The 16050-nt window shown below is 39.0% G+C and overlaps 2 protein-coding genes across 9 annotated transcripts in view; one reads left to right on the top strand and one right to left on the bottom strand.

The window, feature by feature from the left end:
* PPIG (peptidylprolyl isomerase G) overlaps positions 1–4170 on the bottom strand; it is a 45061-nt gene extending 40891 nt beyond the window's left edge. The window contains exons 1-2 of one of the 4 annotated variants that reach the window (XM_045033917.1): positions 4014–4163; positions 2243–2302 (exon numbers count right to left, since the gene is read on the bottom strand). The gene's annotated coding sequence lies outside the window, so the exon portion shown is untranslated. Of the gene's footprint in view, positions 1–2242; positions 2303–3623; positions 3957–4013 lie in introns of those variants that run through there. The other 3 variants (XM_045033916.1, XM_006935342.5, XM_045033915.1) reach the window with 3 other exon arrangements.
* Positions 14–16050, top strand: part of FASTKD1 (FAST kinase domains 1) — a 60972-nt gene continuing 44935 nt past the window's right edge. For 4 of the 5 annotated variants that reach the window (XM_019838228.3, XM_011285331.4, XM_011285330.4 and 1 more), the window contains exons 1-2: positions 12500–12647; positions 14697–15216. In XM_019838228.3, the coding sequence (XP_019693787.3) occupies positions 14882–15216 (335 nt within the window). In that variant the 5' untranslated portion in view covers positions 12500–12647; positions 14697–14881. Of the gene's footprint in view, positions 83–12499; positions 12648–14696; positions 15217–16050 lie in introns of those variants that run through there. The other variant, XM_045033913.1, reaches the window with a different exon arrangement.

The raw sequence follows: 16050 nt of genomic DNA, 5'->3' as shown, positions 1-16050 counted from the left end.
CAGAATCCACAAGGAGCATCTTCAGTTCAGAACTAAGAAATAAAGATGGAAAGTTCTTACCTGCTTAAGTTTAATAACACAGGTAACAATTTTCACACAAGATTTCCACTTCTAAAAGCATATTGCATTAAACTAATTACAAGTATAGCAGATCTCATAGATTACTTTCAAAAAAGGCAATCTGACATTCAGACTAGCCTCTTTACCCTGTGTAGTTCAGAGATCAAAGGAGAAATGAAAATAGATTGCTTCAAAAACACTTTAATACATTTATGAGTACCATAGTGCTAGCGAACTAAGTACAAACAAGTTAATATTCTGAGGCATCAGGAAAGGCACCTGTGATCTTCCATAGTGCCCCCTCCCTTAGTGTCTTTGACAGTCACAAATCACTGTGCTGGTAGAAATATGATTAACAGTGTATAGGCACTTCTGAAATTCTTTAGAAAACATAAAAAGAGAAAAGCTGTACTGTTGCCAAGTTCAGTGTTAAATAGGATATTATATGCTTTCCAAACATACAACCTGAGAGCATAAAAATATAGTACAGCTATGTCAGTACCAAACTAAAAAAGCATATACTAACTGGGAAATCTCTGCTAATATTCTTAATGCTGTACCTGCAATTATTTAAGTTCTTACAATGATAAATGTATACCACTGCCTCCAGAAATATACCTATACCATATAACAACAACATGTTAGCCAATCTGGTAATTCCTATATAAATTATAGACTTTAGAAGTTTGAAGGAACCTTAATCTGGTCCAATCTGATTTTATAGATTTGACATGACTAGAGAGCGAAAGTGACTGGCTCAAGGTCATAAGTTGAAAACAGCAAGAGTTTTCTAGTTAAGTACTTTACAGCTTCACTGTAGAAACTAGCTTATTCACAAATATTCCAGATAACAGCTTATTAAATTTTAAATTCTATCTTATGACCATAATGCAATGACATAATTACAAATAAATCTTAAGCTAAAGTTTATACACAATGAGCAGTAGCTTAATACATAAAGAGGCTTCATTCATTTTAAAAAAATCAATGGCTTAAGGAATCATTCATGTTTTAAAAATAACATTTTATATTAAAAAAATTGATGCCTATATTTATAAGTAAGTATGACGTAGTTACATTTCACAAAGAAGTTAGTGATCATTTTAAGCCACCACAAAAGATTTCTTGCCTGGTACTGAAAGTACAAAGTCCCAGTTACAGAAGTTTTCTCTGAGTATTTACAATACTGCCTGCAGTAAATTTCAAGATGCAAGATTTGCCCCACAGAAATTAAAAAAAGAGTTTTTACAGAGACAGCATATGAATTAAACTAGGGCAAAACCACTGACACCTAAATCTAAAAACTAAAGCTTGGTGCTAATATTAAAGCCAAAAATGTGCAATAACACACTGTAGCAGATCTGCAATAAACTTTTCAAATCACTTGAATTAATTATCTATGGATTCCTAATACATGACAAGTTAGACACCTTAATACCTTAGAACACTAAAACTAACTAACAAATTATAATTCTATTGAAATATCCTATTAGTAAAAAAAATAAGGGGAAAACATCAACGTCTGTTTCTTAAAAGAGCAACACTGGAAGAATTAATTGTTGATGGTGTTCTGATAACTACTAGAGCTCGTTCACACCACCAATTTTTCTTTGCATGTAGAATGTAAGTTGCCTGACAGAAAATCTCATTTAAAATACACAAAATGTGGGGCGCCTGGGTGGTCAGTTGGTTAAGCATCCAAGTCTTGCTCTCGACTCAGGTAATGATCTCACGATTTCGTGAGTTCAAGCCCCACATCTGGCTCTGTGCTGATGGCATGAAGCCTGCCTGGGATTCTCTCTCACCTATCTCTCTGCCCCTCCCCAACTCGTGCTGTGTCCCATCCCTCAAAATAAATAAATACTAAAAAAAATAACAAAAAATAAAATAAAATACGCAAAGTATCAAAATGACAAAAACCTTACCCAGAGACCACTGATACTGCAAGACCACAATAACAAGTACCAAAAATGAAAGATCTTTAAAAAGTCACAATAAATGTATCACTCATAGAACCACTGAGTTATTACTGAAAGCCAATTTTGCACAGAATTTTAACAAATCTGATTATTTATTTTTGAAGCCCACAGCTGATGAAAGCCTGAAATCAAAGTATTTTACAGATGAAGAAACTGAGGTTCAGAAAGATGGTTGAGCCAGAAACAAATTCAAATTTTCTAACCTAAGAAGCTTGCATACTTGTACACTCCTGACAGCAGGGGGAGGCAACCCTGACAACAGCCTGCAAAGACAAAAAAAACCTTAAAAAGCAAACACAGTTAAAAAAAACAACAACAACAACAACCCCAAAACAAAACAAAACAACCCTGCAGAATCCTACTACAAGACCCATTAGGATTTCAGGGCACCCATAATCCTGAATAAAAAAGAAAACGTCAAACGATGTAAAAATGAACTGATTAAGACAGAAATAATCCCATCTAGGGGCGCCTGGGTGGCTCAGTCAGTTGAGCGCCGACTTAGGCTCAGGTCAGGATCTCAAGATTTATGAGTTCGAGCCCCCTTCGGGCTCTGTGCTGACAGCTCAGAGCCTGGAGCCTGCTTCAGATTCTGTGTCTACCTCTACCTGTCTCTCTCTCTCTCTGCCCCTCCCCCACTCAAACTGTCTCTCTCCTTCAAAAATAAACAAAGACAAAATTAAAAAAATAATAATAAAAGAATCCCATCTAAAATGGTTAACATAACAAGGGGGGAAATGCTAGAACCGTAACTTTTCGGGTACCAAGAAAAAATATTATGAGAAAAGCAGCCATTCTAGATATCTGTGCTTTTTCTGAATTTTACAGCACTATTTCAAAAACGTTCACACACCCACCCCCTCACCCATCATCTTTACGAACCCGCAAATTACTGGCGTTTTTTTTTCTTCTTTCCCAAATGGGACTACGTACGGACACACGCACACATGCTTTCCGCTCCATGTGGTTTTAGCCACTAAAAGTTAACGGACCCCCAAACGTCCAAAACATTTGTTTCTTGGACGTATTTGTCATCACTACTGCAAAAGCTTGGTTCTGAACAGAAAGTACTGGTGTGAGAATAAATTAGATTAATGCACAAAATGGTGCTTTTACAACATTTCCAAAATGACTGAGAGTTCTCCATTCCCGCAGAGCTCGACTTAGATCCTTAAAAGACTAAAGATGAGCCCAATTCGCACACTTCCCCCAAGGCATATGGAGCTCTGAAGGCATCGCCTTCCTCCTAAAGAGTAATTATCTTCTCCTAAAATGCCTGCGCTGCTCACAGGTCCTTGGAAACGTGGGCGAACTTTAGACAGCCCTGGGATGAAAAGCGAAGAGCCTAGATTTCAGTTTAAGTAAAATGCTTAACTAAGAGGCCTGTATCACTTAAGTATGCACGACAGCCGCCGTCCGTAAGACGAAAAGGTCGGAGTGGAGGAAAGCCTGTTTTCAGTCTAATCTTAACCCCCGTGATCCAGGTTCCTCGCCCGCCACTCTCCAATCCTAACCTGACAGGACATCAGGTTACCCCTTCCCCACCAAACCTCCCACCTACCCCGCATTAGCGATCAGACTTACGATTTTGAAGCATCAAAAATCACCCTCGTTCCCTAGAGTTCAGGCCGCCGTTGCTGCCGCCATATTACAGCTTGTGCGGCAAAATGCGTCAGGGAGGGAGGTGTGCGCCCAAGTGGAGAGGGCGGGGGCTGGCAGGGGGAGGACCGTTTCCCAGGCCCCGGAGGCACGGCTGGACGCCTGGTCCAGCTGCAACAGCTGCGGAGCCAGCGCCACGGTTCTTGGGGGACTAGTTCAGGAACCAGACAGCCCAGATACCTCGAGGGGAAGGTAGTTGACTCGCCCGGGCCTAACGCGTCGGCTCCGCCCCTCTCCTCGGGCCCTTCCCGCTCTCGTACTCCGGGACTGCTGCATAGGACGCCACCGAAAAAATACGGGCCTCGCGCCACCTACCTGCTCCAGTAGTCTTCAGTTCTCGGGTCCGGTCCTTTAAAAGCGCTTCAAATCTACCGCCGCCAGAAAAGGCGCTAAAGCCCACTAACCGCCTCCCTCCCCCACAATCCAGTCCTGGCGTGGAGAGAAAGCGTCGCGCCGGAAGTACGTCACCGTTGGTTGGCCGCATCTCCTGGTGTTCTCTTTGCTTGCGTCACGTAGGCCCTCCCTGGTAATTCTAGGATGTTGGTTCCTGTCAAATACCTAGTTCATAGGTAACTTAATTTTTGTCGTGTGAGTTGGTTGGGAATGTTTGTAACCGTCAGATTGCCATGTCCTTCGTGAAATGAAATGCTTCATCTAGTAAACATTCATCCTCTGTCAAGAGTATTGGGAAGTAAGCCCAGTCTTTGGGGAGATTCTACTTCAGCTTCCAGTTAACACTATGACACAAGTTGAAAAAAAAACAAAAACAAACAAACAAAAAAAAAAAAAAAAACGAACAAAGCTCTAGTTGAGGAATAAAGGAAATTACATAGGGCATTGATGTTCTTTCTTTTTTTAAGTTCTCACAGCAACACCATGTTATAGGTTATTAATGCTTGTTTTACAGATAAGGAAATCGAGGCTCAGGGAGGATAAGTGCTTCCTCCCCAAACACACTGTTCCTAAATACCGAAGCAAATCTTTAACTCCAAATGCAGGACTGTCTAGGAAAATAGGACATATATTGGGGCGCCTGGGTGGCTCAGTCGGTTAAGCGTCCGACTTCGGCTCAGGTCATGATCTCACATTCTGTGAGTTCGAGCCCCCCCGTCAGGCTCTGGGGTGACAGCTCGGAGCCTGGAGCCTGCTTCAGATTCTGTGTCTCCCTCACTCTTTGCCCCTCCCCTGCTCATGCTCTGTCTCTCTCTGTCTCAAAAATAAATAAAAACATTAAAAAAAAAAGAAAATAGGACATATATTGTTTTAAAAATTATTTTCAGAGGCAGGCGTCCCTAGATTAGGCTGAAAAGCAATGCCTCTGGTATTTGGGGGGAAGGGCTGGTGGCAATCCCTGTGGGAACATGGGGTGAGTGAGTTTTAAAAGGAGCTAGCTAAAGGGACTTAGATTTTGTTAATGTATAGAAAGAAGGGTAAGTTACGATCATTTACATTTTTCACTCATTTAGGTTAGGTAAATTATCAGCTACAGTTGGGCAAGTGGTACATGTAAGGGTCTTGACCAATTTTAATAGCTGTGAAACTGAGAGGACAACCTCCCTCTGCATCTGCCCCTGTTTTAAGGCATTGCGTTTATTGCAGGAGAGCAGCAGTTCACCAATTCAAATGCTAATCTCATCCAGAAACATCCTAGCAGATAACACCTGTAACTAAATGTTTAATTAAGGTAGCCTTTGGCCCAATCAGGTTGACACAAAATTAACCATCCCAATGGGTATTGCACAATTTATTTATCTCTTCTGCTTTAGATGGGTATTTGTGTTTTCAGGTTTTAGCGATTATGAATAAAGTTTCTATGAACTTTCTTGTATCTAGTATATCGAGCATATATATTCCATATATATGTTGGAAATATACCCAGGAATGGAATTGCTAGATCTTAGGGTATGGATAGGATAAGTTTTGGAAGATAGTGCCAAAGAGTTTTCTGAAATGGTTGTACAATATTCTTTTCTTTAAGATTGTATTTTATTATTATTATTTTTAGTGTTTGTTTATTTTTGAGAGAGAGAGAGAGAGAGAGAGAGAGAGAGAGAGAGAGAAAACACACTCGGGGGAGGGGCAGACAGAGAGGGGGACACAGAATCTGAAGCAGGCTCCAGGATCTGAGCTGTCAGCACAGAGCCTGATGCAGGGCTCGAAATCACAAACTGGGAGATCATGACCTGAGCCAAAGTCGGACACTTGACCGACTGAGCCACCCAAGCACCCCAATAATACTTACTGTATATGCCTTATGATTCCAGTATTGTTGAGCACTCTCATTTGCAAATAAAAGAAAACCAGCTTCAGCTAGCTTAGGTAAAATTGGGAATGTATTGCTTTGTGAAACAAAACTGCTGCACAGTGTGATGGTTTTAAAATATGTCTATAAATTCTCTAATGTGACTATCTTTTAATGAATAGTAAAAGGCAGAGTGACAGTGTGATTTTGGAGACCAGGTCATAAAAGGCATTTTGATTTCCTCTTTGCTGTGTCTCTTGGATCACTCATTCAAGGGGAAATCAACTGCCATGTCATGAAGATGCTCAAGCAGACAATGGAGAGGCCTCTGTGGCAAGAAACTGGCTTCCCCGCAAAAGTCAGAGAGGAACTGAAGTCTCTTGCCAGCAGCCATGTGAGTGAGCCCTATGGAAGCAATCAAGACTTCAGTCAGTCAGTCAAGACTTCAGATGACTGTAGTCCTTGTTGATATCTGACTTAAATCATGTAAGAAACTGTGAGCCAGAACCACTCAACTAAGCTACTTCTGAATTTCTGGCCCACAGAAACTGTGGGATGATAAATGGTTTTGTTTTTTTGTTTTTTTGTTTTTTTGGGACAGAGAGAGACAGAGCATGAACGGGGGAGGGGCAGAGAGAGAGGGAGACACAGAATCGGAAACAGGCTCCAGGCTCCGAGCCATCAGCCCAGAGCCTGACGCGGGGCTCGAACTCACCGACCGGGAGATCGTGACCTGGCTGAAGTCGGACGCTTAACCGACTGCGCCACCCAGGCGCCCCGATAAATGTTGTTTTAAGTCACTAAGTTTTGGGAGATTTATTACAGCAGCAATGGATAACTAATACAGAGAAGAAAGAATAGATGGAATATCATGGAACTTGTCTCTTGTCTTATTTGACTTACCTGTGTTTTGGCTTCATTCTCTAGCCTGAAGAAGTTACCTCACATCTTAATCATCTAAGTCCTTGCCAGCTCCAATTATAAAATGCCAGGGAAGTCTTTGATTAGCATTACAGTGACAGACCCCAAAATTTGTCCTTGCAGTTACCTAGTGAGGGGTGTGACACTGGGAAGTGTCTGACGTGCCTACTTTTTATTTTATATTTTTAGCTGTCCTCTTACATCTGAGTAAAGATATGTGAATACTTTTCATCAGTGGAAAGTAAGTGAAAATTATGTATGTTACATCTAGGCCAAGATGTTTCCAAAAGTACTATATCTTCTCCATGTCCTTTCTTCCTATTTATGTCAGCTAGATTCAGAGAGTTTTGACGCCCTGGGAGATTATAAAAGAAGCATAGCTCCCTGAATCTCTGAATAGAGAAAAGTCCTCCACTGACCAGGGATATTCACATTGGAATGTGATATGGTTGAGAAGTCAAACTATATGTGTTAAACCACTGACATTTGGCTTTATTTATCACAGCAGATAGCATTACCCATCTACTAGGACATGGGTGTGAATTACGAGATTTGGCTTAGCCTACATAATTTCAGTCTTTGTAGTGTGAGGAATAGAGTCTGATACCAAAAGAAGGGAAGTTGGTGGGCTTGGCTACTACAATTAATTTACCATTATTTATTTTTTTTAATTTTTAAAAAGATTTTCTTTTTAAACAATGTCTACACCCAACGTGGGGCTCAAACTTACCACCCCAAGCTCAAGAGTCACATGCTCCACTGACTGAGCCAGCCAGGTGCCTCAACTTGCCTTATTTTACAATAATGAAATTTTTTGTTTCTATCCATAGAAAAACAATAAATTAATTGTTCTAATTTTCTTCTATATCACCAATAATATGTTAGACTTTTTAAAAACGCATGCTTGTTGGGGTGCCTGGGTGCCTCAGTGAGTAAAGCATCTGACTCTTGATTTTGGCTCAGGTCATGATCTCATGGTTTGTGAGGTTTTGCTGTGCATCAGGCTCTCTGCTGACATTGCAAAGCCTCCTTGGGATTGTCTCTCCCTCTTTCTGCCCCTCCCCTGCTCGCTCGCTCTCTCTCTCTCTCTCTCTCTCTCTCAATTAATTAATTTAAAAACCTGTGAGCAATTTGATTATATTGTTTAAAAGAAGCATGCTTGTTGTCACATATATTTCACAGTAATAAAAGTTATTGTAAAATTTTGAACATTCTATAGAGATTTAAAAATAATTGCCCCTAATCCTTTCCAATTCTTTTCCCTTGAAGTATCCAGTGATTTTCTTTTCTATTCTGTATTAACTTAAGAACTTTCTCTCCCTTCTTTCAACAAAGATGAGATCCCGGGGACTCTTGGGTGGCTCAGTCAGTTAAGTGTCAACTCTTGATTTTGGCTCAAGTCATAATCTCAGGGTGTGAGAGCAAGCCCTGAATTGGGCTCCATGCTGAGCATGGAGTCTGCTTAAGATTCTCTCTCTCTCTCTCTCTCTCTCTCTCTCTCTCTTATTCTCTGTGTCTCTCGGGGCACCTGGGTTGGTTAAGCATCCAACTTTGGCTCAGGTCATGATCTTGCAGTCTGTGAGTTTGATCCCCATGTGCGGCTCTGTGCTGACAGCTCAGAGCTTGGAGCCTGCTTCAGATTCTGTGTCTCCCTCTCTCTCTCTGCCCCTCCCCCACTCACACTCTGTTTCTCTCTCTCTCAAAAATAAACATGAAAAAAATTAAGAAAAAAAAAGATTCACTCTCTCCCTCTCCATCTGCCCCTCTCCCACTCACATGTGTGCATTCTCTCTCTGTCTCTCAAAAAAAGATTCCATCACACATATTACTCTTAAATTGCTTTTGTTTGCATGAAATATATTATGAACATTTTTTCTGATATCTATATAACCTTCCATAGTATAGATATACCATAATTTATCCAGCCATTCTCCTATTAGACATTTCAGTTGTTGCAAGTTTGGTTTAAGACAAACAATATTGTAATAAACATCCTTTTACATATATCCTTATATCCTTAAAATATTGATGCTTATAAAGCTGCAGGAAAGATGGCCAGAAGTGCATCTCAGGACACATACAGTTTTCAATGTGGCATATAGTACCAGATTAGAATCCTGAAAGGTTGTAATACTTGAAGGTTGAATGAAAATGTCTGTTTACCCTGATGAAAATTGTTTTCAATCTTTTCCAATTTAATGGGTGAAAAAATGGTATCATTTTATTTTTTAATTTCCTGACTACCAGTGAGGTTGCCCTTCCCTTTTTAATTGAATACCTTTTTAAAAATTGTAGTAAAATAAGGGCTCCTGAATGGCTCAGACAGAGAAACATGTGATTCTTGATCTTGGAGTTGTGAGTTTGAGCCCCTAGTTGGGGGGGGGGGGGGTTGGGTAGAGATTACTTAAATAAATAAAAAAACTTAAGTTTTTTTTAAAAACTTAAAATGTGTAGTAAAATACACATAACATAAAATTTACAATCTTAAGCGTTTTTAAGTGTATTGTTCGGTTGTGTTAACCACATTCACATTGTGCAACTAATCTTCAGAACTCTTTGTCTTGCAAAACTGTAGCTCTATGCAACTCTTCATTGCCCTTTCCCTCTATCCCCAGGCAACCACTATTCTGCTTTCTGTTCCTATGAATTTGACTACTCTAAGTACCTCATATAAATGGAATCATACAATATTTATTCTTTTGTGTCTGGCTTATGTCATTTAGCATAGGGTCTTCAAGGTTCATCCATGTTGTAGCATGTGTCAGAATTTCCTTTCTTTTTAACGCTGAATAAAATCCCATTGTATGTGTATATGATATTTTCTTTATGTATCTGTTGATGGACACTTGGGTTGCTTCCATATTTTGGCTGTTATAAATAATGCTGCTATGAACAGTGCTGTACAAATAACTGCTCAAGTTCCTGCTTTCAATTCTTTTGAGTATATATCCAGAAGTAGAATTACTAGATTACATGATAATTCTATTTAGTTTTTTGAGGAACCACCATACTGTTTTCCACAGCAGCTGCACCATTTCATATTCTCACCAGTAAGTAATACACAAGGGTGCAGTGTCTCCACATCCTTGCCAACATTTGTTATTTTCTGTTTTTTTGATAATAGCTAATCTATTGGGTACGAAGTGGTCTCTCATTGTAGTTTGATTTGTATTTCCCTAATGATTAGTGATGCTGAACATTTTTTTTCATGTGACCATGGAGAAATGTCTATTCAAGTCTTTTGCCCATTGAAAAAACATTTTTTGTCACTAATTTAGAGGAGTTCTTCAAAAGTCTGGATATTAATCCCTTATCAGACATATCATTTGCAAATATTTTCTCCCATTCTGTGAGTTGCCTTTTCACTCTGTTGACAGTGTTCTTTGATGCACCAAAGTCTTAAATTTTGATGAAGTTCAATTTACTTAGTTTTTTCTCTTCTTGCCTGTGCTTTTGGTGTTATATCCAATAAACACTTTTTTTTATATATATACTGGCAGAATTATTCCAGGAGAAAAAGCATTCAAATTACTTGGTGAGGGAGAAAAAAAAACAAAAAAAAACAAACAAAAGTCTCTGATGCTCTGATGTTGGAGAAACTGACCTAATGCTCATTGTGAAGCCTCAGTGTTATTTGAAACTAATCTGACACAACTCAAAGCATATTGTCCTCCTGTTGGACATAAACAATCTCACAGAACATTGACATCAGACAAGGTCACTGTGCCACAGATAATACCAAAGATTTCTCTCTCATTAAATGAGTGAATGCTACTTTACCAATTTTAGCTTTAGCCCCACTTTAGTCTGCCTTCTTTATAGTTAAGATGTATTAGATGCCCAATCATAGACTTGCTCAACTTCCTAATGGCACCCAAGATAGAGTGAACCTTTCCTTCTGTAGACCCTCCCCAAAATTACCCAACCAAAGAATCCTATAATAGGTTCTTTCTAATACTCTTTTACTGTGCAGCTAAATGACTCCCTGCTGTGTGCATTTTTGCTAGCTGCAACAAGTAAGAAACCTCAGCTACAGGCTTCTTGTGATTTTTGGCTGAAGGGCATTGACATTTGCTAGGAGGAAATTAAGAGCCACCCTTTGTTAACCACTTGTTAGCTCTTGTAAAAGATGCTTCTTCGTGATTTAAATCATTAGCTACAATACAATTTTATGACTGTGGACTTAAATTATTACCTTGATTTTGTTCTCAGGTTTGATTTATACATAAATATATATTTTATGAATGCCCTAGACTGCAAGTAAGGAAAAAAGTTGCTAACAGTGACTAAATAAAATGTTTCCTTTCCTTATATAAACAAGATTCCAGAGAAAGGCAAGCTTCAGGTATTTGTTTCTTAGGCCAGTCTCCTTACAATTCCACAAACGTGAGAAGGAGACAAACACATTCCAGCAGTGAACTAACTGTCCTGACACTATCATTTAGGCCTTATTGTTGCCAGGAGCTGGTCTGGCCCTCATAGCTCAGCCTTCATATTCTGTTGAACAATTACACAGAACACCAACATGAGACAAGGCCAATGTCTGGCTATGATGGATCAAGACAAAAACAAGACCATTACATAATCATATCAGAACTGAGAACAAATAAGAACATAGTCCAAATCACAAAAAATGACCAAACATCTACGTATCCTGGCTATTATGAGTGACTGCTCCCTCTTCGTCAAGCACAGCTTTAACTTCATTCTTCCTGCCCTATGGATAAAGTTTATTAAGATACCCAATAATAGAATTATTCCTGCTTCCTCACAGCATCCAGTCCAGAGAAAAGCTCCGTTAAGCCTTGCCAAAATCACTTAACACAGGGATGAATACTATAAGTTCTTTTTAACACCTTTTTAATTTGACACCCCTTGGGATGTGTGTTCTGCTTCATTGCAACTGGTCAGTAATCCCAACTTTAACTATAGGTCTTTGACTGAAGGGCATTGGTACAGGTTATGCCCAGTTTCATCCCTATGTTTTTTCTGACGTTTGTTCTGAAACTCTTTCTACTCTGTGCGTTAAGAACACCTCAGTCTTCAAATTTGTTATCAGTTGATCTGGTTCCAAACAACCTAAACCAGTGCAACTCAAAGTGTGCTCTGCCATTAGCAGTTGCTTAGGGTGTTGGGGGTGGGGGATAGGAAGTGATTGCTATTGGTTACCCAGTTTCTTTTTGGACTTACGAAACTATTTTAAAATAAATTGTGGTGGTGCTCCACAACCCTAAATTAAGAAAAGTATTGAATTGTACACTAAATGGGTAAATTGCATACTGTGTAAATTATTTCTCAATAAAGTTATTAAAAACAAAAGTGTGGTCCAAATACTGGCCTCACCATGACACAGGGGCAGAAACTGAGAGTAAGGATTTATTTTGTAGCCACTTGACAGTTATTTCATATATGCTGAATATAGTAAGAAACAAAAATCCACATGTGTTTTTTCCATGTTTACTATTTCAAATTTAATTTTCTAAATAATAATATTTTATTATATATTATAGAAAAATCTGTCTTTCATGGACTGGGGTAAAACCTTAATTTGGATTGAGGAACACTGACCTAAAGGACCCATAACTTCTATAGTTTAAGATGTGTCGTCCCAGTTTCTCAATGTGGAACTACAATGACCAGAATTCCTCGTGAATGCGTAAGCGACGTCCATTCCATTGGCCTCGCCGCTACGCCCTCTGGGGCATGTAGTACGTGCCTTCCGCTGAGCACGCTGCGATGTCCCGGCATTTTTTCCTGGTTTGGGGACTGGCACCGTCAGAAGAGAGGTGATGTCTCTCGAGGAAAACTATGTGATATGGGAGGACGTGGGCGGGAATGACACAATCAAGCCTGTTGCGTTTCTTGTTGGGGACCAGGAATAGCCTTGGCTTCTAAGCCATTGTAAGCAGCCTTCCCCGGGATCCTCCAGAAAAGTTGGAGGTTGTTAAGGGAAGAACTTAACCTGCAAGTCAGGGCTGGGTAGCTACGGCAGGTTTTCTTCCACCCAGCATGTTTTCGGGCCCGAGATGCAGGGTTCGGCTGAGAACAGAGGCCTCCTTCCGGTATTGGATTTTCCAGTGCTCAGAGGAGGGCAGGGGTGAGCCCACTCCTAGGCGGGGATGCGGAAGATCACTTTCTTTCGTTCTGTGTTACTGTGAGCCCGGCGTGGAGGATGCTTGTCATTTGCACAGGCCCCTACACTCATCGTCTTAAGGCCCCTCCTTTTGTTAAGTGACTTCCCAAGGTCATTTATCTGGGAGCAGAGCTGGGGACTTGACACCTTTATATTCTAATCATTGAGCTGCTTCCATTTTCAGTTGTGGGTAGGCGGGAGAATCTTGAAGATACCTTTGCTCTGTACAGGGTTATTTGTGTATGTGTATGACCCAGGTTGGCGTGGGCCAGGATGCTGTACTGATGATCATAAAATACCAATTCTATCTTGTTTTTGTTTTTTCTTGTGAACAGACAGCATAGCCATAGACAAGACTCTGAGGCAATCTTTTAGTATTTGTTTGTTGACGTAAGGAGGTGTTCCAAGTTGAAAGAATTCAAAGAACAGAGTGATTGTCTCAGCTTCACAAGTTAGAGTAGATTTTTAACCTTTTTGCAAATAGCTTTCCTTATCTGTAAAATGCAAATGATATCTACCTGACAGGTTAATTGAGAAAATTTAATAGGATGATATATTTTAAAAGTCCTTTATGAAATGTTGCAGAAATGTTAAATGCTATGATTTTAGTCCCAGATTTTCTAAATGTTCTTTCTCAATTAGAAATATAAACATTTACAGTATATTTCTAAAACAAATTATCCTTTTTCATAATTATCTTTGGTTCTTATATTGCTTCACCATGTCTTGATACATTACTTGATTTCTTATTTCTTGATTGGAGCTTTAATCATCTTGCTTTTTGGTTCAAACTGATCTGAGGTCAGTAGGGACCAAACCCTTTGAGTTCTTTTAGGGTTCTAGAGGAAAGGAGCAATTATCCTGAAAGTAAATATACCAGAGACTATTCTTCCAAAAAATGGAAAAAAATTTTTTTGTAGTTCTGGGTGCGCCTAGATGGCTCAGTTGGTTCAGTGTCAGACTTCAGCTCAAGTCACCATCTCGTGGATGGTGAGTTCCAGCCCTGCGTCAGGCTCACTGTTGTCAGTGCAGAGCCGGCTTCAGATTCAGATCTTCTGTCTGCTCCCCCGCCCACATTGCCCCTCCCTTGCTCATACTCTTTCTCTCTCAAAGATGAATAAACATTTAAAATAAATAAATAAAATAAAATGTTATAACTCTGAATTAATGGCTGTTCCTTGTAAAAATATTGAAGGTGACATATTTATTCCAAACAGTTTGAGCCATTTATTTATTTATTTATTTATTTTTAAATGTTTATTTATTTTTAGAGGGGTGAAGGGGCAGAGAGAGAGGGAGACTGGATCTAAAGCAGGCTCTGCGCTGACAGTGTGAGACTCAAACCCACAAACCCTGAGATCATGACCTGAAGCCAAAGTTGACCACTCAACCAACTGGGCCACCCAGGCACCCTGAATCTTTTGGTTTAAAAAGATGGTTCTGAGTGTAGGATTTTTTTTCCCTTCTGCTTCTGTCGTCAAATTTGAAAACTATATATATGTAAAATTTAACAAACATTTTTTAAATGGAGTGCAGAAATAAGCCCCTTTTCCCAGACACTTAATTTTGGACCAAATCCTGCTGTTTGCTTCAGACTAGGAACAAAGTCTTAACTAGAGTTAATGCAGAAAAAGCTTGTAACTTTAATTTAAATTTTGGAACTAATTTGGTATTAATCCATGTCAAACCAATCCTTTTACAGAAGCTGCATTTTGGAATGGGATTTGGAGTTATCATAATGGAAGCAAAATACATGAAGGAGAAATAGCTACCTTTTTACCAGGATATTACACCTGACTACTTGTTGCAAATAGTTTTCCTACCTAAGAAAATTTGTGACATAAATGAAAAAATACCTTTTTAAAAAAAGACTTATTGTTTGTAAATATGCTTCGCCTAAGAGCTGTTTGTCCATTTTCCTGGAGAGCGTTTCAGTTTCGATCCTGCAGTTGTAAACCACTAATTACCGAAATGATTAAGTGTACAGATGAAAGGCAAATCTTTGATCTTATTCAAAAAAGCAAAGCCATACTTTCAGAAAAGCAGGTGGAATGTGCATTTAATATACTTTGGCAGTTTCAAAAGCAGAAGACCAGCTTTTTAAAAAATGTTGAGTGTGTCAGAGACCATCCCCAGTTTATTACTCTTCATAATTTAGCTACAAGTCAAATGGAATTCATGAATGATGATACCCTGGTGAATGTGTTGTACCTCACACAACAGTAAGTAATGTACTTTTACTTTTTATAGAAATGATTATAGTTTATAATTATATATCAGTTTTCTAAAAATCTCTTTAAAATGAAAAACAATGTGGTTTTTTTTTTCCCCTATAAATAGTATTCTTGATCATTGAATATTTTTAAGATGTTTAGAGGATATTCTTTGTGGTAATCATTTAACAATATATATGTATATCAAACATCCTGTTGTGCAACCTAAATATATACAATTTTTACTTGTTAGTCATAGCTCAATAAAGCTGGGAAAACATTAAAAAAGAAATTTTACATTATTTGCAAGGGAATCCGGCCTTCAAAAGAACTGGATTTTCTAAGTGAAATATTCAGCAGGTATATAAGGGAAACACACACACACACACACACACACACACACACACACACACAGAAGTTGCAATTAGTCTGTTTCTTAGTCTCATTCGTGGAAAAATAAGTTTTCTCACTTGATTGGCTAACCTGTGAGGACTATCAGTAACTATAGATGTCAGCATTGCACAAAGCAGAGATACAGTTGTTTTTATTAGGAAGTCAGTTATACAGGAAAGGGGCTTAGGGCTTTACCTCTTTGGGGGAGTGGTGTTAGACTAAAAGAAGAGTGCCTTCCCTTTTTTGGTGGTCTTTCTGTGGTTGCAAAGTTTTTTCTCTGAGGTATATGAAGAGAGTATGTAATGATAATGGGCAAGATACCTGTTTTGCTTTCTCAGTGGTCATGTCAGCTTGGAAAACAAATAAAATAAAATTCAACAAGTCTTTATTGCAGGACTCTTCAGAAGCTTTAATATGTTAATGTATACCGTAAATCTCTGAGTGAGGGCA

The sequence above is a fragment of the Felis catus genome, chromosome C1, assembly GCF_018350175.1.
Source record: "Felis catus isolate Fca126 chromosome C1, F.catus_Fca126_mat1.0, whole genome shotgun sequence".
Taxonomy (NCBI): Eukaryota; Metazoa; Chordata; class Mammalia; order Carnivora; family Felidae; genus Felis; species Felis catus.
The sequence above is the reverse complement of the archived record's forward strand: the minus strand, read 5'-3'. Positions and strand labels throughout refer to the sequence as shown.